This window comes from Prinia subflava, chromosome 24 (genome assembly GCF_021018805.1).
Source record: "Prinia subflava isolate CZ2003 ecotype Zambia chromosome 24, Cam_Psub_1.2, whole genome shotgun sequence".
In the NCBI taxonomy this organism is placed as follows: Eukaryota; Metazoa; Chordata; class Aves; order Passeriformes; family Cisticolidae; genus Prinia; species Prinia subflava.
In genome coordinates, this window is record NC_086270.1 from 2,177,519 (window position 1) to 2,202,069 (window position 24,551).

The 24,551-nt window shown below is 58.8% G+C and overlaps 1 protein-coding gene across 3 annotated transcripts; it reads left to right on the forward strand.

The window, feature by feature from the left end:
- Positions 1-757: 757 nt before the first annotated feature.
- Positions 758-21,920, forward strand: RIMS3 (regulating synaptic membrane exocytosis 3). 3 transcript variants are annotated; one of them, XR_010082959.1, is made up of 8 exons: positions 758-1,335; positions 12,332-12,600; positions 16,050-16,191; positions 16,276-16,388; positions 17,774-17,875; positions 18,859-18,998; positions 20,208-21,365; positions 21,511-21,918. XR_010082959.1 is itself a non-coding variant. In XM_063418907.1 (7 exons), the coding sequence occupies exons 2-7, from the start codon at positions 12,381-12,383 to the stop codon at positions 20,418-20,420; spliced, it is 930 nt and encodes a 309-aa protein (XP_063274977.1). In that variant the 5' UTR covers positions 758-1,335; positions 12,332-12,380; the 3' UTR covers positions 20,421-21,920. The 3 variants fall into 3 exon arrangements, 1 of the variants encoding a protein (XP_063274977.1); XR_010082960.1 differs by lacking the exon at positions 758-1,335 and adding an exon at positions 2,494-2,626; XM_063418907.1 differs by having other exon boundaries at positions 20,208-21,920.
- The last annotated feature ends 2,631 nt before the right edge of the window (positions 21,921-24,551 follow it).

Genomic DNA, 24,551 nt, shown 5'->3' on the forward strand with positions numbered 1-24,551 from the left:
GAACCTTTCTGGGAGGCCCCAAATCCCCAGGGAAGCTCCAGGATGCCCCAGAACAGCTCCAGGATGTTCCTGGCAAGCCCCCAGAGCCCCCAGGCAGCCCCAGAGCCCCGACATTCCCACTTTTTCCCTGTGTCTCCATCCCCATTCCCTCTCCCTCTCCCCAGCCCCACTCCCTGGGCAGTTTTCCACCCTTTTCCAGGGGATGGCAGCACGTGGCACCCACGGGGGCTGCAGATCCCGGGGTCACCCTCACAGGGACGGGCTCGTCCAGCAGGATCATCCCTCTCCACGCCCTGCGGCCGAGCCCCGGGAATCCTCTTAGGGGGGTTTTACCGGGATAATCGCGTTAAGCCGCCCCCGTGGCGCCGGCACAAACCCAAAAGGGAAGGGAGAAGGTGCCGAGGAGCTGGCAAAGCCGAGCTCCTTAAGGAATTAAGGGACATCGGAGATGGGATAGCTCTGATGGGATCTCAGGACAGGGCTGAAGCTTTGTCCATCCAGGGGAGCAATTCCCAGGAAATCGGTGCCGCACGGCCCCAGCCTGGGATCTGCAGCAGCAAATGCGAGGTTGGTGATCCCAGAAAAAACAAAGGAAGCAAAAAAAACTTCCAGTGGAACTGAGAACTCCATTGCCTTGTGAAGCTTCCTATCATCAAACAGCAGCTGGAAAAAAATCCTTTGGAGAATCTTTTAGGGACGTTGTTTTCATTATCTCTTCCCCCCCAACAACGTGTTGGGAGTGGCACTTCCTCCACAGAGCTGGAAATTTCACGGAATAACCTTCCCTGCTGGGAGAATTCCAGCTGCTTTTCCAAACTCTTCCTCACCACGGCCCCTCTGGACAACCTCCCTCCTCCCTGAGTTTGTTTATATGCTTTGAATCCCGTTAGGAAACCATCTCCCTCCTTCAGCGCTGCTTTATCCAAGTTTCCATATTTAGTTCTTTCAGCTATTCCTGTTCCTGGACCAGCTTTCCTGCTGCATCCCAGTTTTTCCCTCCAGCAGCTGCTACTGGGGAGGAATTATCCCACATCCTCCGTGCACCGATGGATGCTCTGCCCTCACTGACCCACCCCGATCCCAAATCCCTCCCCAGGCCCTAATCCCGGGATTGGGAACGCCGGGCACCCCTGGGTGCCGTCCGTGGGATGGGGAGCGGGGAATTGCGGGATTTTAGGGAGGGACAGAGTTAAAGGCGCTGAAGGAGGGTTTCCTCCTGGCACGTGGCTCCATGTCAGCCGGCAGAGGCAACGCAGGGAAAGCGCCGCAGGAATTCACCGGGAGCAGGGAGACGCTGCTTAGAGGGAAATCGGTGTCCGGGTCCCGGCAGCCAAGGTGAGTCCAAGGGCAGCGCTGGGATCGCCGCCTCTCCGCCCAAACGTCCTCCTCTGCCACTGTCCAGGGCCCCGGGTTGTCCCCGGGGTGTCCCCGTGGTGTCCCTGTCCCCCCCAGTGCTCCAGCGGGATCAGAGCTGGGAATTTTGTGCATTCCCAAACCCCAAAGGCTGAGCAGGATCGGCTGCGGTGCCTCCTGAAATCCCGGGGGTCTGGCTGGGGACTCTTGGGGACCAGGTGACAGCAGGGGGGGTTGGCAGCTGCTCTTGGGGTCCAGCTGTGACAGAAGGGCAGGGGGCAGCTCCAGAGTCCAAGGGGTGGCCGGAGGGTCCAGCTGGAGGGTCTGGAGCTCCAGCTGGGGGGTTTGGGGTCCGGCTGGGGGCTTTGGGGTTTCTTTGGTGGGTGTAGGGTCCAATTGTTGGGTGTAGGCTCCAACTGGAGGCTCCCGAGGTCCCACTGATGGGTGTAGGGTCCAATTAATGGGTGCAAAGTCCAAGTGACGGGTGTGGGGTTCAACCTGAGGCTTTTGGGGTCCAGCTGATGGGTGAAGGGTGCAGCTGGAGGCTCTTGGGGTTCAACTGATGGCTGTAGGGTCTGATTGAAGGGTGCAGGCTCCATCTGGTACCTCTTGGGGTTCAGTTGCTGGGTGTAGAATCCATCTGGTGGCTCCTGAGGTCCAATTTTTGGTTGTAGGATGCATCTGGTGGCTCTTGGGGTTCCATTTCTGGGTGTAGGGTCCCGCTGGTGGCTCCCAAGCTCTGGTTAATGGCTCCAGACTCCAGCTGAAGGCTGTAGGGTCCATCTGGAGGTTTTTGAGGTCCATCTGGAGGTTTTTGGGGTCCAGCTGCCGGGTGTAGGATCCACTCGGAGGCTGTAGCTCCATCTGGAAGCTCTTGGGGGACCGACCGCCGCTTCCATCATCCCTCAGCATCCACCTGATGGCTGCGCGGTCCCGCCGCCGCCTTTCGGGGTCCGGCCGCCGCCTCCCCCGGGCCGGTGCTTCGGGGGGTGCCGGTGCCTCGGGGGGTGCCGGTGCTTCGGGGGGTGCCGGTGCCTCGGTGGGTGCCGGTGCCTCGGGGGGTGCCGGTGCTTCGGGGGGTGCCGGTGCCTCGGTGGGTGCCGGTGCCTCGGGGGGTGCCGGTGCCTCGGGGGGTGCCGCTGCCTCGGGGGTGCCGCTGCCTCTCCGCTCCGCCCGGGCCGTCGGGGCCGGGCCCGGGGCTCCCCCGCCCGCCGCTCCCAGCAGCCCGCCGGGGCCGGGGGAGGAGCGGGCACGGGCGGCGGCGGCGGCAGCGGTGAGTGCCCGCGGGGTGCGGCGCTCCGGGACAGCGGCGACAACCGCGGTTCCCACGGCCAGCGGGCCGAGCGGGGCCGCACCTGCCCCGGAGCATCCCCGGGCGGAGGCGGGGAGAGCGGGGAAGGTGAATTTGGGGATGCCCGGCGAGGCTGCGGTACCGGGGGAGCAGCGGGATGCGCGCTCCGGGAGCTCCGGGAGGAGGGATGGAGGGAGAGGAGGGGTCTCGACCCCTCTGCGGACAACGCCGGGGGTCCCTCCGTGCCCCACGGCACCCCTGAATCATCCCCCAGGCTCTGAGCCGGGATGCGAACCCCCCAAAATCATCGCTGCGCCGAAAGCGGGGGAGCAGCGGCCGCGCTCCCCCCGTCCCCGCGGGCTCCCCGGGCCGTGCCCCGGAGCCGCTCCCGGTGCGGGGCGGGCAGCGCTGCCCGGCCGGGGCTCGGCACCGGGAGCTCCTTCCCGTGCCATCCATCATCGCGCTGAAAGCCCGTTGACGTCAACCCCGTCCCGTGCACGCCGGTCCCAGCGCCGGGAAAACCGGGATAGGGACCGGGAAAAGCCGGGAGGGTCCTGGGGAGGGTTTGGCCCGGGGCATCGCTCCGGGCTCGGCTCGTCCCGGCGCCTCCAGGCTGGGATTTGTGCGTGGATTTGGCTTTTCCTCGATCCAGAGCGTCCTCCGGGGGGTTTGGGGCAGGTGCTGGGCTGGGTTCTGGAGGGAAAATTTTAAAGGAAGGGGTGAGGAAGAGTGAGAGATGCCCTGCGATGGGCAGAGCTCCTGCGCTGCTCCTCCTGCCACAACCAGGGGGACAACAAGTGGGGACAGCCCGAGGGCAGCGTGGGCACCACCCTGGCACCCCAACGGGCACAGGCCTGGCTGGCCACCCCTCTGTGCCCCCCAATGGTCCCCAGGGCTACCGTGGAGGAGATGGCACTGAGCTGCGGGGTGGCCCCCACGGGAGGAGGTGGCCGTGAGGGGCTCTGTGGTGGGCAGTGCCCAGCCCCGGGGTCTGAGGGGCTCTGTGGTGGGCAGTGCCCACCCCCGGGGGTCTGAGGGGCTCTGTGGTGGGCAGTGCCCACCCCCGGGGTCTGAGGGGCTCTGTGGTGGGCAGTGCCCACCCCCGGGGGTCTGGGACCCACGGGAAAGGGGCTGCTGAGGCTGAACCCCCGTCCCTGGGTGCCCAGGGAACATCCCGGAGCTGCGCTGCTGGTTTGGATTGTGAGCTGGGAGTGGGAGGCTGCGGATCCTCCGGGAGCACGGGATGAGCACGGGAGCCTGGGGTTGTTCTTCCACCACAGGACAAGGGAGCACCTGCCCAAACCAGCCCTGGCTGCTCCCAAACCAGCCCTGCCTGTGTCCCTTGGCCATTTCCAAACCATCCCTGTTTTCGTCTCCTGGCTGCTCCCAGACCGTCCCTGCCTGATGCCCTGACCATTCCCAAATCATCCCAGGTTTCATCCCCGACCATTCCCAAACCAGCCCTGGTTTCATCCCCTGACTTCTCCCAAACCACCCCAGGTTTCATCCCCTGATCATTCCCAAACCATCCCTGGTTTCATCCCTCAGTCATTCCCAAACCACCCCAGGTTTTATCCCTCAGCCATTCCCAAACCGTCCCAGGTTTCATCCCCTGACCATTCCCAAACCACCCCTGGTTTTATCCCCGACCATTCCCAAACTATCCCTGTTTTCATCCCTTGGTCATTCCCAAACCACCCCAGGTTTCATCCCCTGACCATTCCCAAACCATCCGAGGTTTCATCCCCTGGATGCTCCCAAACCAGCCCTGGTTTAACCCCGACCATTCCCAAACCAGCCCTGTTTTCATCCCTCGGTCATTCCCAAACCACCCCAGGTTTCATCCCCTGACAATTCCCAAACCACCCCAGGTTTCATCCCCTGACCATTCCCAAACCAGCCCAGTTTTCATCCCTGGCTGCTCCTCAGCTCTCCTCTCCAGCCCAGTTCTCCGTGTGCCCGTTTCTTCCTGCACCGACACCTCCCCGAGGCCGCTCCTGCTGTGCTCACACCTCTCTCCCTCTGTTCCATCTCCTTTGTGAGGCCGCACTCCTGCCACCTCCCACGCTCCCAGCGCTCCAGCCTCGCTTTGTCCCCATTCCAGCCTTTGTGGGACAGGGACAGAGGGTGACATGGTGGCATCTCGGGCTGCTTGGCCCCAAATCCTGGCACGGATCCCTCCTGCTCCATCCACCCCGAGCTGCTGCCATCCCCGGAGCTCAGCTCTCCGTGGGCTCCTGCTGCAGCACAGCCCTTGGGAAGCCTCACACGGATACAAAACACGGTTTGAGGTGATGAAAATCCCTGATTTTCCCGCTGATTAAAACCGGAGCGGTGTGGCAGCAGCTCTCGGTGTCCCTGTCACGGCACTTCAGATGTTTTGTCACCACGGGCAGGGAGAGAGCCTCGGTTAGGAATTACCGGGAAGGGATTGACAGCCCCGCTCCTCCCGCTGCCTGCCGGGATCAGGAGCTCCTTCCCCACCCTGGGATGCTCTGCCGGGAGCCTCTCCAGGCTCCTCATCCTTTCCACAGACCAAAAGACTCCTGGAGATGGAGGTTTCACCCTGGAAAACGGGAATTGTGCGGATTTTAGTGGTTGGGTGGTGAAGCAACACCAGAGCTTTGGGCCTCGTGTTCTCAGGAGTGCTCCGGGGAGCAGCACCTGGCTGGGATCATCCCGTGTCCCTCCATCCCATCCTCCCGCTCTTCCAGGGATGCAGGAGCTGCTGCCACCCCCGGGGAGCCTCCCCAGCTCCCCGTGCCACAGCCAGGGCTGTTTGCTGCAGGCTCTGCCCCTTCCTGGCATCGCTCCGGCTCCCAGAACTCTTCCCAAGTTTTCTGCTGATCCCTGAAGAAGCTGGGGAATAATTGTGCAGCCTTAGCAGTTAAAAAAGCAACTTTTTCTGCAAACAAAGCTGCTCGCCCCCGGCTCCTGCTGGGACCTGCGGGATGGATGCGGCTGGGCAGGGAACGTCGGATCCAGCCGGGCACATCCCACTGCTGGGTGTGGATTTGGGCATGGGGTGGGTTCGGTGACCCACCCTGGGTGTCCCTGGAGACCCCAGGAGCACTGGGCAGGTGCCAGCGGCCGAGGGTGGGATCTGGGCAGCCCTTTGGAACCTGAGGGATTTCAGGAAGGCACAGGGATATTTGCCAGTGTGGAACGGGGAGGACGAGGAGGATCTGCTGGGTGCTGGTGGAAGGAAATCAGATGTTCCCTGCTGGTAGGAGCAGCAGAAAGCCGGAGCTGAGAGCAGCCCTTCCCCTGGAGGAAGCAGCTCCATGAAATATTGATGGGATTCACACACAGCAGCCGAGCCGTGCGAGCTGCATTGCAGAGCTCGGAGCCCAGCAGCCGGAAAGGCAGCGGCAGCGGGAGAAGCTCCTCTCCACATTCCCTCTGTGCCAGGAGATCCTGGCCCTGGCACGGCCCTGGCACGGCCCTGGCACGGCCCTGGCACGGCCACGCCAGCCCTCGGTGCCACCGGGTGGGATCTGAGTGGGGCAATCCCATCCCAAACCCATCCCAGGGTTGGTTTCTTGCATCCCCGTGGAGCTGCCCCAGTTTTTGGGGCTGCAGTGTCCCACTGCCCGCGGTGGCTGCCCGGTGCCACCTCCTGCGTGTCCCCAGCAGGGTCCTGCTCCGTCCCCACTGCCCGTGGTGGGCACAACCAGCACCGAGGTGCCACCAGAGCGGATTATCCACGCTCAGTCCTGGATTATCTCCGGGATGAGCTGGGCCATCGGGAGTGCCCGGTGCTTGCCGCAGTGTCCCCGTGGCTCTGGTGGCCAGGTGGGCTCGGCGGGCACTGGCTGTCCCCCAGCCTGGCCCTGCCCGGTGGCTTTTGCTCCTTGGATTCCTTGATGTTGCCAAGGAAACGCTGGGATTCAGCACGGATCTGATTTAAGCGGGCGCAGACGTCACGCAGGGACACGGGGGACAGGGACAGCGTGGCCAGGGCACAGGCTCAGGGCCCTGCAGCCCCTGCCCCACCAGGGACATGGATGACCTGGAATTCCACGCCTTTCCCACCTTCCCAGTGGAAGATGGGCATGAAGCGTGTGCAGGAGGACGCTGTGTCCCTCTGGGTCCCCATCCCGGGATGGATCCTTCTGGAGCATCCGGAGATGGACACATCCTTTGGGAATGGGGATGGAAAGGGAATTGCCAGGACCGGGGAGTGTTTGGATACAGCGGGACTCAGGAAGATCCCTGTGGGACATTTCTGCTGTGCCGCTGCTGCCTGGAGAGCCCACGCTGGGCTGGGGCTCCCAGTCTGATCCCACTGGTGCTCCCAGTCTGATCCCACTGGTGCTCCCAGTCTGGATTGCACTGGGGCTCCTGGTCTGGATCCCACTGGGGCTCCCAGTCTGGATCCCACTGGTGCTCCCAGTCTGGATTGCACTGGGGCTCCTGGTCTGGATCCCACTGGGGCTCCCAGTCTGGATCCCACTGGTGCTCCCAGTCTGGATCCCACTGGTGCTCCCAGTCTGGATCCCACTGGTGCTCCCAGTCTGGATCCCACTGGAGCTCCCAATCTGGATCCCACTGGGGCTCCCAGTCTGGATCACACTGAGGCTCCCGGTCCACTGGGGCTCCCAGTCTGGATCCCACTGCTGCTCCTGGTCTGATCCCACTGCTGGTCCCAGTCTGGATCTCACTGGTGCTCCCAGTCTGGATCCCACTGGTGTTCCCAGTCCATCCCGTGTGCAGAAGTAGAAGCCTGGAGAGCACCTGGAGCAGCCCCAGCCACCCCACAGGAGCCATTCCCAGAGGTCTGGAGGAGCTGAGCCCTTGGGGACATCCCTGGTCGCTGTCACCCCCATCCCATTGGAGCCTGAGCTCTCCACCCACACCACAGCCACCAGCACTTCCCATCCCGATGGAAAACCAGTTCCAGGCTCCCATCCCTTTGGAAAAACCTCCTGACCAAAGCCATCCTGTGGGAATTGCTCCAGGGCCTTCCTCCTCTTCTTCCTCCCAGGCCCAGCCTTGCTAAACCTCACTCATCCAAAGCCAGGCCTTTTTTCCTTTCTCCTGTGGGACCCCTGAGCACAGCCCCATCCAAACTTCCCAACTTTTCCAAGAAATGGAGCACATTTGGACCCACCCTTTAATTTTAAATTATTTTATTCATTTATTTAATTTCCTGCACCTGCAGGAAATTCCAGCCAGGCCAGGATTTTGCTAACCTGCCTGAGCCAGGAGAAGCTGGATTCCAGGACCTGCAGTTCCTCCCAAATTCCCAGCTCACGTGCGCCCATTTATACCCCTTGTTGGGCAATTAAAATTGTACAAGCAGCTGCCTATCAAAGCTGAAGCAATTAATTAGAATGAAAAGCTTCTAGGGGAAATAAGCCTTGCCTTATTCCCAAATTCCTGGAGGAGCTGGGATGCTGCAGCTTATCCTGTCCAGGACCAGCAGGGTCATGGGGTGGCAGCTCTGGCAACGTTTTTATTCCCAAAAAAAGCTGATTTTAGGACCTACCTGCTCCAGACATCCACAGTTTTCCGTGCTCTCCCTCCAGGCTGGAGGCAGCCCCAGCACAGGGGACAAAAGAACCTCCTGCCCCACTGCCGGGGGTTTCCAGCCCCGTTTTTCCCTGGGAACACCCACCTTGATGATTTTGAGGGAGCAAACAGCTCCCAAAATCCTTCTGCCTCCTTTCCCTGGCAAGGCAGCATTCCCAGCCACCCCCACCGTGCTCATTTAGCACCTTCCTCCTCCTCCTCCTCCTCCTCCTTTCCCTCCTGTGCGGGGGCACCTGCGGGGCTGCTCCCTGCTCCTCCAGAGCTTTTCCCGAAGCATCCATTCTTCCCGATATTTTGGTCGATATTTTGCTCCTCATTCCTGTTTCTGGGGCGTGTTTGGGGCCAGCTCTGCCCCCCAGCCCCGGGGTTGTTCCTCCCCACACCCGCAGCCCCTGGCACTGTCCTGTCACCGTGATCTGTCCCCTCCTGAGGTCACCTGTGCCCCCCTGCCCTGCCTCGAGCCCCATTTCCCCATCCCTGCCATGCCCACGGCGCCTGGATCTGTCTGTGGGGATCCAGGGGGGTCCTCAGCCCCCCGAATCCCGGCCCGGGGATGCTCCCAGCACATCCCACCCCGCCGGACCCTGCTCGGGGCTGCAGGAGAACTGGGTCAGCCGTGTAACCATGGAGATGCTGAGGGAGATGCTGAAGCAGCGCCAGCACAGCCCCGGCTCTCCAGAACCCTGGAAAGCTTCACCCGCCCTGGCACCCTCCGGATGCGGCCGGGATGGGGCTGGGAAGCTGAGCTGAGCCTCCTCCTCCCCGGCGCAGGGCCGGTAAGACGCCTCCATCTCATTTTTATTTTATTAAATTTTTTTTTTTTGGGGGGGTGCCACCAGCGGGGAGGGGCAGAGCTCGGCCCCCGCGCCGCCGCCATCCGAACGCAACAGGGATCCCGGTTTTTCCTGCCGCTTGTGCTCATCCCTCGGCACAAGGGATGCTCCAGCCATGACACCGCTCCCGGCGCCGTCCGGGGGCTCCGCGCATCCCTCGGGATCCGCGCTCGGGAACTTCCCGGTGGTTGTTTCCCGCAAGGACGGAGCGCGGTGGCGGTGAGCGCTGCGGGGGCTGCGGGAGCTCGGAACGCGTCCCCGCGGCGGGGCAGGAGCGGGCTCGGCTGCGGCGTCACGGTGGATGGATTGCTCCGGGCACGCTTTGGGATAAAAGGGAATAAATACACGGAGGGGAAGGGGGAAATGCGGGTCTGAAGGGAAAATTGGTGCGGTTCCCTGACTCCCCCCGCGCTGCCGGGAAGGGGGAGCCGGGGCAGGAGCAGGAGCGGGGCTGGGGGTTCAGCAGCGGGGTGAGGGGGCTGTGGTGGCATCGGGGGTGCTGTGGTGGCATCGGGGGTGCTGTGGCCGTGCCAAAGACGCTGTGGCCCTGCTGAGGGTGCTGTGACGGTACTGAGGGTGTTGAGACTGTGCTGAGGGGGCTCTGGTGGCATCAGGGGTGCTGTGGTGGCATCGTGGGGGCTGTGGTGGCATCGGGGGGGCTGTGGCCGTGCCAAAGATGCTGTGGTGGTACCAAGGATGCTGTGGTGGCATCGAAGATGCTGTGGCCCTGCTGAGGGTGCTGTGGTGGTACCGAGGGGGCTGTGACTGTGCTGAGGGGGCTGTGGTGGCATCAGGGGTGCTGTGGTGGCATCAGGGGTGCTGTGGTGGCATCAGGGGTGCTGTGGCCATGCCAGAGATGCTGTGGTGGTGCTGGGGATGCCATGGCAGTGCCAAGGGTGCTGTGGTGGCACCAATGATGCTGTGGCCATGCTGAGAGTGCTGTGGTGGCACCAAGGGTGCCGTGGTGGTGCTGAGGATGCTGTGGCCATGCCGAGGATGCCGTGGCCCTGCCAAGGCCGGCTCAGCTGTGGCAGCCACAGGCTCCGGCACTCAAACCCAGCCTCCAGCCCAGCTCATCTCAGCACCAGGCACCCCCCGAACCCCCCAGGCAGCACCAGCTCCGGGCAGAAGCAGATTGTGCAGAGAGATAAGGGGTAAAATCACGGGCAGGGGAAAGCAAATCCTCCCTTGGGGCGGAGGAGCGGCTCGGCTTCCTTTGCGGATTATCCCTGTGTGTGTTGCATTGGAAATGATCCCATTAGCGCTGTGCTCTCCTGATCTAATTTGCTCCCACCAGTGCCTGGTGCTCTCCGGGCGGGCAGTGAGTGGGGAACAGCAACAGGAGCCTTTTGTGTTCTCCTGGCCCTCCAGGCTTGGGTTGTTCCGGGGATTTCTCACCTGGAACTTGGAGGGGCCTGAGCTGGGCCTGGCTGGGCCCTCGTGCAGAGGGATTTGTGTTTGTTCAGGCACAGCCTAAGCCAGGTTTGCCCGTAGGGAAACTGAGGCATGGGGTGCGGCTGGGGAAGTGTTTGGGATCCATTCCCTGTGTCAGGTGCACCCTCAGGGAAAACTCAGAGACTGCAGCGGGTTTGGAGCCTGAGAGTGGCGGAAGGCATTGGAAAGTGTCACCCCAAAGGTCCCCAAGGCAGCCCTGACCCCTCCTCGAGGGGGTGCTGGGCACTGGCACGTGGCTGTGATGGGGCAGCTCCGGAGCTGGGGCTGCACCTGGTGCCAGTGGCTCCATCCCTCTGGAGCTGGGATACATCCAACACTGGTGGCTTTATCCCAGGCTCTCCATCCCTCTGGAGCTGGGATACATCCCAGACCGATGGCTTCTTCCAGAGGGTTCCGTCCCTCTGGAGCTGGGTTACATCCCAGATCAATGGCTTCTTCCAAAGGGTTCTGTCCCTCTGGAGCTGGGATACATCCCAGACCGATGGCTTCTTCCAGAGGGTTCCGTCCCTCTGGAGCTGGGTTACATCCCAGATCGATGGCTTCTTCCAGAGGGTTCCGTCCCTCTGGACTGGGGCTCATCCCACACCAACAGCCTCACCTGAGGCTCTCCATCCCTCTGGAGCTGGGGTTGCACCTGGTGCCAGTGGCTCCATCCCTGCAGAGCTGGGACCCATCCCACACCGATGGCTTCTTCCAAAGGGTTCCATCCCTCTGGAACTGGGATACATCCCAGATCGAGGGCTTTATCCCAGGCTCTCCATCCCTGCGGATCCGGGGCTCAATGCTGAGCCCCCCCCGGGCACAAGGAAGGCTGTGGGTCAGTGCCCGGACAGAGCCAGGGGGCAAAACCCCAGCCAGGAGGGAGCTGATTAATGACATTAATTACTAATCACCCGCTCACCCCTGCAACGGATAAACCCACGAGTTCAGCGGTGCTGGAGCCGATCCCACGGCTTGTGCCAGGTCTCATCCACGATTCCCATCAGGTCTCATCCCAGCTGTGGAGCAGCAGAGCCCCCGCCCTGCCCCACTCCCCGTCCTGCAGCTTCCCCGTGCTCGTGTCCATCCCTCTCTCCTGAAAGGGAAACATTTTTCCAGGCGCTGCCTCCATCCATTACCACAAAGTGGCTTCACTTGGCCTGCAGTTAATAATTCACCTTTCCCTGGAAGATGGATGCTCCGTCCCGATGGAGTTTAAATATTCATGGCCAAGGGAAGGCGGCAGGGCCGTGGGGGAGGTCTGATCCACCTCGGGTGCTCCTGGCTGCTCCAGGGACCCCATCCCGGGGTGGAACCACCTGGAGCAGGTTTGGAGCTGACCTGGACACGGTCTGGAGAAGGGGATGTGCAGGGAAAATTGGCTGGGGGTGATTTTGGGTGTCCTCAGGAGTGGATGGGGACCAAGGGACCCTGGCTGGGCAGGGTGGTGACACTCAGAGCCTTCTGCCCATCCAGGATTTTCCTGGATGTTTGGAATGTCCGGATCCTGCAGAGAGCTGAGGCAGGGCTGGATGTTCACCTCAGGTGCTCCCATGGTGAGGAAAAATCTTGGAATATACTGAGATAAAAGGAATCCACCAGGACCATCCAGCCCAACCCCTGGCCTTGCACAGACACCCCAAAATCCCACCCTGTGGTCCAAACCCTCCCGGAGCTGTGGCAGCCTCGGGAATGTTCCCATTCCCTGGAGAGCCCGGGCAGTGCCCAACCCTCTGCGGGAAAACCCTTTTCCCTGATTCCCACCCCTCAGCGTGTTGCACCACCCGAATCTCCCAGATTTGTGAATATTTTGGTGGAACCACGGTGTGACCCCATCCCTACAGGCGCCGCCACCACCCTCAACGTCCCCAACTTGTCCCCGCAGCTGATCCCGGGCAGCAGGGCCGGCGCCGGTGCCGGCGGCAGCGCCGACCATGTTCAACGGGGATGCCAGCTCGTCGTCGGCGCGGAGCGTGGTGCGCAGCTCCAGCATCAGCGGCGAGATGTACAGCCTGGAGAAGAGCGCGCGCGGCAGTGCCGACTCCGTCACCGTCACCGCCAGCAAGAAGCGGCGCTCCAGCCTGGGCGCCAAGATGGTGGCGATCGTGGGGCTGTCGCAGTGGAGCAAGAGCACCCTGCAGCTCAACCAGACCGGTGAGAGGTGGCCCTGGTTGCCCCGTGGGGTTTGAGGTGGCCGCCGGTCACGTTTTGGTTGCCCGCGTGTGAGGGAGGCGAGTGAGAAAATGGTGCCTGAAAATGGTGCCTGGGAAAGAGACACCTGAAAAAAAATGATACTTCAAAATGGGGCCTGAAAATGGCTACCCAAAAAAACAACACCCAAAAATGACACCCAAAAAAACCAACACCCAAAAATGACACCTTGAAAATGGCGCCTAAAAATGGCACCTGAAAATGGCACCCAAAAAAACTACACCCAAAAATTACTCCTAAAAAAGGCACCCCAAAATCTACACCTAAAAAAATGACACCCCGAAAATGGTGCCTAAAAATGGCGCCTGAAAATGGCACCCAAAAGAACTACAACCAAAAATTACTCCTAAAAATGGCACCCAAAAAACTTCACCTTAAAAAATGACACCCCGAAAATGGGTCCCAAAAATGGTGCCTGAAAATGGCACCCCAAAAACTACACCCAAAAAAACAACACCCAAAAATGGCGCCTAAAAATGGCACCTGAAAATGGCACCCAGAAAAGTGACACCTAAAAAATGACACCACAAAAATATTGCCTAAAAATGGCACCCCAAAAAAATACACCCCGAAAATGGCGCTTAAAAATGGCACCCAGAAAAACTACACCTAAAAAAATGACACCCAAAAAAACAACACCCAAAAATGACACCTCGGAAATTGTGCCTAAAAATGGCGCCTGAAAATGGCACCCAAAAGAACTACAACCAAAAATTACTCCTAAAAATGGCACCCAAAAAACTACACCTAAAAAAATGACACCCCAAAAATGGGTCCCAAAAATGGTGCCTGAAAATGGCACCCCAAAAAGCTACACCCAAAAAAACAACACCCAAAAATGACACCTTGAAAATGGCGCCTAAAAATGGCACCTGAAAATGGCACCCAGAAAAGTGACACCTAAAAAATAACACCACAAAAATATTGCCTAAAATTGGCACCCCAAAAAAACTACACCCAAAAATTACTCCTAAAAAAGGCACCCCAAAAATCTACACCTAAAAAAATGACACCCCGAAAATGGCGCTTAAAAATGGCACCCAGAAAAACTACACCCAAAAATGACACCCCGAAAATGGGTCCCCCCAAAAAACTATACTCAAAAATGACACCCTAAAAATGGCACCTAAAAATGGCATCTAAATATGGTGCCTGAAAATGGCACCCAAAAAAAATTCCACTCAAAAATTACTCCTAAAAAAGGCACCCAAAAAATTACACCTAAAAAATGGCACCTAAAAATGGCATCTAAATATGGCACCTGAAAATGGTACCAAATAAAACTTCACCCAAAAATGACACCCTGAACATGGGTCCCCCAAAAAAAATATACTCAAAAATGACACCCCAATAATGGCATCTAGAAATGGCACCTGAAAATGGCACCCAAAACAACTACACCTAAAAAAATGACACCCCGAAAATGGGTCCCAAAAATGCTGCCTGAAAATGGCACCCAGAAAAGTGACACCTAAAAAATGACACCACGAAAATGGTGCCTAAGAATGGCACCTGAAAATGGCACCCCAAAAAAACTACACCCAAAAATTACTCCTAAAAAAGGCCCCCCAAAAAACTACATCCAAAAATGACACCCCAAAAATGAGTCCCAAAAAAACTATACTCAAAAATGACACCCAAAAATGCACCTGAAAATGGCACCCCAAAAAACTACACCTAAAAAATGACACCAGAAAAATGGCGCCCTGAAAAAGGCTTCCAAAAAAACTGTACTCAAAACTGACACCCCAAAAATGACACCCGAAAATGACACTCCAGAAATGGCACCTAAAAATGGCTCTTGAAAATGGCACCCAAAAAACCTACACCTAAAAAATGACATCTGAAAAATGACACCCCAAAAATTACATGTGAAACATGACACCCAAAAATGACACCTCAAAAATCGCATTTTAACCCCCGGCACTTCTCCAGGTGCCAGATTTGACGGTGAGGATGTCGCTGGAGCTCTGCACAATCTCAGTGCCCCCTCCACCAGTAATTCCCAGTCCCGGACTTCCCAAACGCTCTGGGAAATATTGAAATATTTTAAAATAGCTGCTCAAGGGGCGGGGGAAGCACCAAGCTGGTTTTAATGCAGATTTTCCTCCTGGTTATTGCTTTTTATCCCGCTCCTTGCTGCTATTCCATGATTTGGGCAAGGAAGGGTTAAATCCTGCCCCCTCCCGCCATCCGAGGTGGCTCTGAAGGGGTTAAATTTATCCCAAAATCATGGAATTTTATTGTTTTCCATGGAACGGCAGGACCTGGATGCTCCGGCCGTTCCACGGAGCTGCCAGGACCTGGCAAACCCCTTGCGCGGGGACAGCCCCGAGCGAGCGGGACAAAGCTGGCGGTGCCACCACCGCACATGGTCACACAGCAGGGCCCGGGGACAGTGCCAGCGGTGGCCGCCGGTGCCACCCTCCTGCTCCTCCTGCTGCCATCTGCCACCGCCGGCGACACGTGGCGGGGAGGGGACATCGGGCGGTGCTGGGGCTGTGTCCGCACCGGTGGCACTGCGGGTTCCTGTCCCCTCTGCCGCGGGGACAGGGCACAGGGGGCTTGGGGACATTGGGTGGCTTTGGGTCTGTGACACTGAGGGTTCCTGTCCCCTCTGCCGCGGGGACAGGGCACAGGGGGCTTGGGGACATCAGGGGGGGGTTGGGGCAGTGACACTGAGGGTTGGTGTCCCCTCTGCCGCGGGGACAGGGCACAGGGGGTTTGGGGACATCGGGGGGGTTTGGGGGTGTGACACTGAGGGTTCCTGTCCCCTCTGCCGCGGGGACAGGGCACAGGGGGTTTGGGGACATCGGGGGGGTTTGGGGGTGTGACACTGCGGGTTGGTGTCCCCTCTGGCACGGGGACAGGGCACAGGGGGTTTGGGGACATCGGGGGGGTTTGGGGGTGTGACACTGAGGGTTGGTGTCCCCTCTGGCACGGGGACACGGGCACGGGGGGGGTTTGGAGGCCATGGGGACATCGGGCAGCTTTGGGGCGGTGACATTGAGGGGTGTTGTCACCTCTGGCTCGGGGACAGGGGCACAGCGAGGGTGGAGAAAGGGGACATCAGGAGTGTCGGGGCTGTGATACTGCGGGTTGCTGTCCCCTCTGGCTCGGGGACTTTGGGGCCGCTGGGATGTGCCAGCACTCGCGGGGTGAGTGGGGCAGGTCTCACCGCGGAGGGGACTCTCAGCCACCCAAAGCCACGGTGACACAGGGACAGAGCGAGGCTGTGGCAGAGGGACAGGGGACACGGAGCCAGCCCGAGGCTCCGTGCGGGATCCCCTGGGAATTCACCCAGGGAACGCCGCGCAAATCCCTGGGAATGACGGAGAAGGGCCGGGAAGGGCTGGGGCAGGAGCCGGAGCTGATCCCGTCTCCCGTTGCAGAGGGAGGCCCCAAAAAGCTGCGCAGCACCATCCGCAGGAGCACCGAGACAGGCATCGCCGTGGAGATGCGCACCAGGGTGACCCGGCAGGGCAGCCGCGAGTCCACGGACGGCAGCACCAACAGCAACAGCTCGGACGGCACGTAAGGAACCGGGGCGGGCACCGGCAGCGGCGCCGGGATCCCTCCGGGATGAGCAGAGGGATGCTCCACAAAAATCCTTTGCAGGTTCATCTTCCCCACCACGCGGCTGGGAGCGGAGAGCCAGTTCAGCGATTTCCTGGACGGGCTGGGCCCGGGGCAGCTCGTGGGGCGGCAGACCCTGGCCACCCCCCCGATGGGTGAGCGGGGGCAGCGCCCGGGGGGCTCCGCGGGGCGGGGAGAGGCCGCGGGTTCCTTCCCGGGGCTCCATCCCAGCGCATCGCGGTGCGGGAATGCTCGGGAATGCCGCGCCCTGTGCTGGTGAGGGCAGCGCATCCCCGAGGAGCAGCAGCTCCGCCTTTTCCAGGGGATTCCTTGGCCCGGGGTTTCCTTTTGGAGCGTCCTGGAACCAAAGCCCCTCCTCCTGTCCCGCTTTTCCCTTTGAAATCCCAAACGGGGATCAAAAATCGCACCCTAAATCTGAATTCCCGGCTGGGGACTCACCCCAGGGTGGCCCCCTGGTCCTGCTGGGGCTGGAGGTGCTGGGAATGGGAATGGGAATGGGGATGGGAATGGGAATGGGGATGGGAATGGGAATGGGGATGGGAAGTTCAGGGAAGGGAAGTTCAGGGAAGGGAAGGGGAAGGGAAGTTCAGGGAAGTTCAGGAAGTTCAGGGAAGTTCAGGGAAGTTCAGGGAAGGGAGGGGAAGTTCAGGGAAGTTCAGGGAAGTTCAGGGAAGTTCAGGGAAGTTCAGGGAAGTTCAGGGAAGGGAAGTTCAGGGAAGTTCAGGGAAGGGAAGTTCAGGGAAGGGAAGTTCAGGGAAGGGAAGGGAAGTTCAGGGAAGGGAAGTTCAGGGAAGGGAAGTTCAGGGAAGGGAAGGTTTGGGAAGGTTTGGGAAGGTTTGGGAAGGGAAGGTTTGGGAAGGGAAGGTTTGGGAAGGGAAGGTTTGGGAAGGGAAGGGAAGGGAAGGGAAGGTTTGGGAAGGGAAGGTTTGGGAAGGGAAGGGAAGGGAAGGGAAGGGAAGGGAAGGGAAGGGAAGGGAAGGGAAGGGAAGGGAAGGGAAGGGAAGGGAAGGGAAGGGAAGGGAAGGGAAGGGAAGGGAAGGGAAGGGAAGGGAAGGGAAGGGAAGGGAAGGGAAGGGAAGGGAAGGGAAGGGAAGGGAAGGGAAGGGAAGGGAAGGGAAGGGAAGGGAAGGGAAGGGAAGGGAAGGGGAAGGGGAAGGGGAAGAAGGGGAAGGGAAAAGGGGGTGGTTGGACCCCTCAGAGTTCCTGGCCCCTGATCCCTCCTGTCCCAGCCTCTCCTTTTCCTGGGGAATCACCCGGCCAAGTCCCAGCCTGGGTAAATCCCGGCCTTATTCCCATCAGGAGGGATAAAATCCCAGTAGCAGGGATGGAGCCGAGGGGCTCCCACCCAGACCTCTCCTCCCCATCCCAATCCCAATCCCAACACATCAGAGATCCAGCAGGACGCTGGCTGTGAGCAGGGGGTACCCAGCTCCCAGCGGTGACAAGGACACAGCGCTGGCGCCGTCCCCGGGGGGAGGTGACCCCCAGGACCCCCCTGAGGACGCGTCCCCCCCGGCAGGCGATGTCCACGTGGGCATGGCTGACCGCAACGGGCAGCTGGAGGTGGACGTGATCCAGGCCAGGGGACTCATCCCGAAGATGGGCTCCAAGTGCATCCCTGGTAGGCGGCTGTGGAGGGAGGGGGTCTGTTCAACACAAAATCAACAATACAGAGGCAGAGGTCTGCAGTGAAAAGCTGCTCCCCACCAAAAAGGGCCCAGCCTGTTTATTTATTTTTTTTTTATAATTTTGTGGGTCTGGAAGCAGATTGGATTCTGGGGTTGCCACCCCTTCACCCCACTGGCCAGACCAGCTGTCAACCAACATTGTTTTCAGGCTGGAAATGTGTAAGCAAAGGACAGTGAACAAAAACAAGAAAGGTTGTTTATGTTCCAAAGTGTGAGAAAGTGAAAAACTGACCCTTAATATTGCACAGAAACTAAAGAACTGACTCCATCTTATAAGCAAGGCTTTAAAAAAATCTCAGAAAAACCAGGGCAACACTTGATGGCTGTGGCACAGACAGGACCCGGCCAAGTTCAAGATTTAGGCCTGGGTTGTGTTTGTAGAGGGAAATTTGGGCAGTGCTGGGCTCTCCCTGCCCTGCCCTCAGGGAAAATCAGTCCTTGGTTGTTGCCCGGAACGCAAAATCAACCACACAGAGGTAGAGGTCTGCAGTGAAAGCTGCTCCCCACCAAAAAGGGCCCAGCCTGTTTATTTCTTTTTCTTTTATAATTTTGTGGGTCTGGGAGCAGATTGGATTCTGGGGTTGCCACCCCTTCACCCCACTGGCCAGACCAGCTGTCAACCAACATTGTTTTCAGGCTGGAAATGTGTAAGCAAAGGACAGTGAACAAAAACAAGAAAGGTTGTTTATGTTCCAAAGTGTGAGAAAGTGAAAAACTGACCCTTAATATTGTACAGTAACTAAAGAACTGACTCCATCTTATAAGCAAGGCTTTAAAAAATCTCAGAAAAATCAGGGTAGGGTTGTTTTTTTAAAAAAAAAATATCTCAGGAAAAAACAGGGGTGGGGGGTGGATTGGGGCAGGGTCACCCCCGGATCCTGCCCCACGGCCCTGCCTGTCCCCCTCCCCACGGCAGCCACCTACGTGAAGGTTTACCTGCTGGAGAACGGCGTCTGCCTGGCCAAGAAGAAGACCAAGGTGGTGAAGAAAACCTGCGACCCCTCGTACCAGCAGCCGCTGCTCTTCGAGGAGAGTCCCCAGGGCAAAGTCCTGCAGGTGGGCACGGACACCTCCCCCTGTCCCAGGGGGCTCCGAGCCCCGTCCGGCCTCTCCTTGGACACTGCCAGGGGTGGGACAGCCACAGCTCCTCTGGGCTGGGATGTCCTTGGAGCTGGGATGTCCTTGGAGCTGGGATGTCCTTGGAGCTGGGATGTCCTTGGAGCTGGGATGTTCTCCTTGAGGGGTTGGGATGCTCTCCATGAGGTCTGGGATGTTTTCTTTGAGATTTGGAATGCCCTGCCTGGGGTTGGGATATTCTCCTTGGGATTGGGTTGTTCTCTTCAGGGTTGGGATGTCCTCCTTGGAGCTGGGATGTTCCCCCTGAGGTTGGGAATGCCCTGCCTGGGGTTGGGATGTCCTCCTTGAGGTCTGGAATGATCTCCTCGAGGCTGGGATATTCTCCTCGAGGTCTCAGATGTTTTCCTCCTTGAGGTCTGGAATGCCATTTTTGGGGTTGGGATGCTCTCCTCGGGGCTGGGATGGTCTTCTCGAGTTTGGGATGCCCTCTTTGGGATCAGGAATGCTCTCTTTGGGATCTGGAATGCTCTTTGGGATCTGGAATGCTCTTTGGGATCTGGAATGCTCTTTGGGATCAGGAATGCCCTCTCTGGGATCAGGAATGCTCTTTGGGATCAGGAATGCTCTCTGGGATCAGGAATGCTTTCTGGGATCAGGAATGCTCTTTGGGATCAGGAATGCCCTCTCTGGGATCTGGAATGCTCTCTTGGGGATCAGGAATGCTCTTTGGGATCAGGAATGCTCTTTGGGATCAGGAATGCCCTCTTTGGGATCAGGAATGCTCTCTGGGATCAGGAATGCTCTTTGGGATCTGGAATGCTCTTTGGGATCAGGAATGCCCTCTTGGGGATCAGGAATGCTCTCTTGGGGATCAGGAATGCTCTTTGGGATCAGGAATGCCCTCTCTGGGATCAGGAATGCCCTCTCTGGGATCAGGAATGCCCTCTCTGGGATCAGGAATGCTCTTTGGGATCTGGAATGCTCTTTGGGATCAGGAATGCTCTCTGGGATCAGGAATGCTCTCTGGGATCAGGAATTCCCTGTGCCAGGACCTCCCCACCCCCAGGGTGAGGGCAGCGATCCCAGCCATCCCCAGAGCCCTCCCCAGACCTCCCCAACCCTTCCACGGAGCGGGATTTTCCCGATCCCCCCGGAATTCCCAGCCCCACCTGCCCTTCCCACCCTCAGGTGATCGTCTGGGGCGACTACGGCCGCATGGACCACAAGTGCTTCATGGGCATGGCCCAGATCATCCTGGAGGAGCTGGATCTCTCCAGCGCCGTCTCGGGCTGGTACAAACTCTTCCCAACCTCGTCCCTGGCCGACTCCAGCATCGGACCCCTCACCCGCCGCCTCTCCCAGTCCTCCCTGGAGAGCTCCACCAGCCCCTCCTGCCCGTAGAGGCCGGGATCGGGAAGGAGAATCCGAGGAGACCTTGCAGAACTGGGCGTGGAGAGCTGTAAATATCCCTTTATTTTTTTTTTTCCCCTTTTTATTTTTTAAATTTTCCATCTCCTTCTCCCCCTCCCTCCCAAAAAAAAAATCTGCCCTGGATGCCCTCCCCGGGAAGGGAGAGGGAGCGAGGGCCGGGTGGGAAGGAGAAGTGAAAATCCCCCCTGAGGGCTGCGACTGCCAACGATCCCAGACTGTTCCCAGTCCTCTCCCGACCCCGCTGGGAGCAGCCCAGCCCGGCTCAGGACGAGGTTCCTTTTTTCCCTGCCTCCGAGGAAAAAGGCGGCTTTCCAAGGGGAAAACCCCCCGGAACTCAGAACAAATCCAACTCTGCACTTATTTTTTGTTTTCCAAGGAATGTAGCATCTTCTCTTATGTAGCTTTGCCACGTGCTAACAACACACTCACTGCAATATCCAAGAGAACTCCGGATGGACCGGGAGCATCTGCCAGTCTCATCCCGTTTTGGTCGCTTTCCCAGCACTTTTGGTGGCCATTTCCCTGCCTTTTCTTTTTTTTCCCAAATTTTGGGGTTTGTTTTTTTTTTTTTTTTGGGAGCATGTAGCCTGTGACCATTGCCAAAGCGAGAGGGGACAGGGAAAGGGGCGCTGCCTCCCCTCGAGTCCGGCCAAAACCAGACCCGAAGGACAAAACTCTGGGAACGCCCGGCGGGAGAAGGCGACGGAGCGGGAACGCCGCGATCCCGGCGGGTCGGATGCATCCCGGCCCCTTCCGTCCCGGCTGGAGGGATGGGATGCTCTCCTTGGAGCTGAGATGTCCTCCTCGAGGTCAGGAATGCTCTCCTCGAGGTCAGGAATGCTCTCCTCGAGGTCTGGGATGCCCTCCTTGAGGTCTGGAATGTCCCTCCTCAGGGTCTGGGAAGCCCTGCTTGGGGTTGGGATGCTCTCCTCGAGGTCTGGAATGCTCTCCTTGGAGCTGAGATGTCCTCCTCGAGGTGTGGCTGTCCCTCCTCGGGGTCTGGCTGTCCCTCCTCGGGGTCTGGCTGTCCCTCCTTGGGATCTGGGAAGCCCTCCCCAAGGTTGGGATGCTCTCCTCGAGGTCTGGAATGTTCTCCTCGAGGTCTGGGATGCTCTCCTTGGAGCTGAGATGTCCTCCTCGAGGTCTGGCTGTCCCTCCCCGAGGTTGGGATGTTCTCCTCGAGGTCTGGAATGCTCTCCTCGAGGTTGGGATTCCCCTCCTCCTCAGACCTTCTTGGGGTCTGGAATATCCTCCTTGGAGCAGGATGCCGTCCTTCAAGGCTGAGATTCCCTCCTCAGGGGTTGGGATTCCCTCCCTGAGGGCTGGGATGACCTTCCCAAGATCTTGGATCCCCTCCTGGAGATGCTCTCCTAGGAGCTGGGATCTCCTTCTCCTCCTCCAGACCGGGCTGTCCTCCTCGAGGTGTGGGATTCCCTTCCTGGGCTCTGGAATTCCCTTCCTGGGCTCTGGGATTCCCTTCCCGGGCTCTGGGATTCCCTTCCCGGGCTCTGGGATTCATTCCCAGGCTCTGGGATTCCCTTCCCGGGTTCTGGAATTCCCTCCCTGGGCTCTGGGATTCCCTTCCCAGGCTCTGGAATTCCCTTCCCAAGCTCTGGAATTCCCTCCCTGGGCTCTGGAATTCCCTTCCCAGGCTCTGGGATTCCCTTCCCGGGCTCTGGAATTCCCTTCCCAGGCTCTGGGATTCCTTCCCAAGCTCTGGGATTCCTTCCCAGGCTCTGGGATTCCCTTCCCAGGCTCTGGGATTCCCTTCCCGGGCTCTGGAATTCCTTTCCCGGGCTCCACCACGCTCCCCTCGAGGTCTGGACGTTCTCCTTGGGGTTGGGACACCCTCTGGAGAGCTGGGATGCCCTCCTGGATACTTGAATCCCAACCAGGAGCGGGATCCACCCCTGGCTGTCTCCAGGGGAACATCTCAAGAGCAGCTCTGGAATTCGGGGGGCAGACAGAGGAGGTTCCTTACGGGGTGAGCGTTTTTGGGGTTTTTTTGTTCGTTTTGTTCGTTTTTCCAAGCAGCATTTTGGTTCCCTCCGAGGGATCCAGTTCTTGTAGCAAACCCGGGAATTACGGAAGCTTTTTTTGAAGGTGCCTATTGAAATTTGCTGAAATTACTCAGGGGAGACACCACTAGAAACTCTTGGTTTCTTCATCCGATATTCCTAAATCCAATGACTGTCCTGAAGGATCAGTTCCCAAGAGAGAAGGAACAAAATCCCCACACACCAAAAGTTGAGGAGACTGGGAGAGGACAAGAGGTTCACGGGGAATTTCACGGGGCTGGCTCTGACCTTCAGTCTTCACCACAAAGCGCCCCACGGCACGGCCGGGGTTTTTATAGGATTATTTCTTGGCAAAACACGGAATTCCACGATGCACAGAGCACAACAAACCCGCCTGGGCTTCTCCTGGGAATGAAGAACCAGCTCAGCCACAGCAGAACAAACCCAAACCTGAAGGAAAAGATTGTTGGGATGAAGCTGTTCCCGCCACAAACCCAATCCCAGAGCTGGGGGTCCATAAAACCAAACCTGGGGGTGCTCAACCCCAAATCCAGATCTGGGAATCATAAATCCAGTCCAAGGGGTCCCAAACCTGAGGGTTCACTGATCCAAACCCTGGGGTTCACAAACCAAAATCGAGGGAATCACAAACCCAAACCTGAGGGTTCACAAATCCAAGCCTTGAGATCCGCAATCCCAAATCTGGGATAAACCCAAATCTGGGGGCCCAAAAGCCCAAACTTGGTGTTCCATGACCCAAATCTGGAGGTCCAGAACCCCAAACTTAGGGGTGGGTCACAAATCCAGATCTGGGGAATCCTAAATCCAAACCTGAGGGTCCACAAATCCAAACTTTGGGGTCCACCAACCCAAACCTGGGGCTCCACCAACCCAAACCTGGGGTTCCACCAACCGAAATCTGGAGTTCCCCAAAGCTCCACAACCCCAAATCTTGGGGTCCACAACCCCCCAAATTTGGGGATTCTACAAACCAGACCTGTGGGTCTGCAAACTCGAACTTGGGGGTCTACGAAGCCACACTTGGGGTTCCACCAGCCCAAACCCGTGGCCAGCAGGACTCGTCTGTGCCGTGGCCGATTCACCCGGAGCTGCTGCCGTGACTCTGCCAAGCCCAAACCACCGAGAGGGGAATTGACTGGATCCTGAGGGGCTGGGATGGGGAAAAGCTCATCCTGGAGGAGAGAAGGATGAAATCCTCCTCTGCTGGTTGGGGCAGCACGGGCTGCGATTCCTGGATGAGGATCTCTGGGAATGTGGGATGTCCTGAGCCTCTGGTGGAGAACAAACTTGCAATTCCTGGATGAGGATCTCTGGGAATGTGGGATGTCCTGAGCCTCAGTTTGGGGAACAAACTCGCGATTCCTGGATGGAGATCTCTGGGAATGTGGGATGCCCTGAGCCTCAGTTTGAAGACCAAACTCGCAATTCCTGGATGGAGATCTCTGGGAATGTGGGATGTCCTGAACCTCTGGTGGTTTGGGGAATGAACTCTGTGCCCCGAGTGCTGAGACAGGAACAAACACCAGCTTGGACTCGCTGTTCCCTCCAGCACAGAGCAATTCCACGTGGCCGACGGAATCCCGGCAGACAGAATTCCACGAGGCTCAACCCGGCCGAGCCTGTGCCTGATTTTCGACTCTCCATGAGGGAAATCATCCCGAAAGGAAAAGCTTCTCCCTGCTCCAAGCTGCCGCTCTTCCCTCCAGGCTTCAATTCCGACGGGAGAGCTCCAATGGGATCGGCCCGGAGGGAGCGGGAGCGTGGGCAGAGCAGGGAGTGGAGCTGAGCAGGGACGTTCTGCTCCCGGCTCCCGGCGTGGGCACAGCTCCCCACCCCCTCCGCATTCCCGCATTCCTGCCAGGAACATCCCACGGCTGTGCCGCGACGGGGGCACGGATGGGTGAGCAGCAGAGCGTGAGCATCCCTGGGTGTTTCAGCTGGAAAAATCCCAGTGAAATTCTGCCTGGGAATGAGGGGAATCCAAAGGTTTTGGCTTTCTGCTGGAAAAATCCCAGTGAAATTCCTCCCGGGAATGAGAGGAATCCAAAGGTTTTGGCTTTCT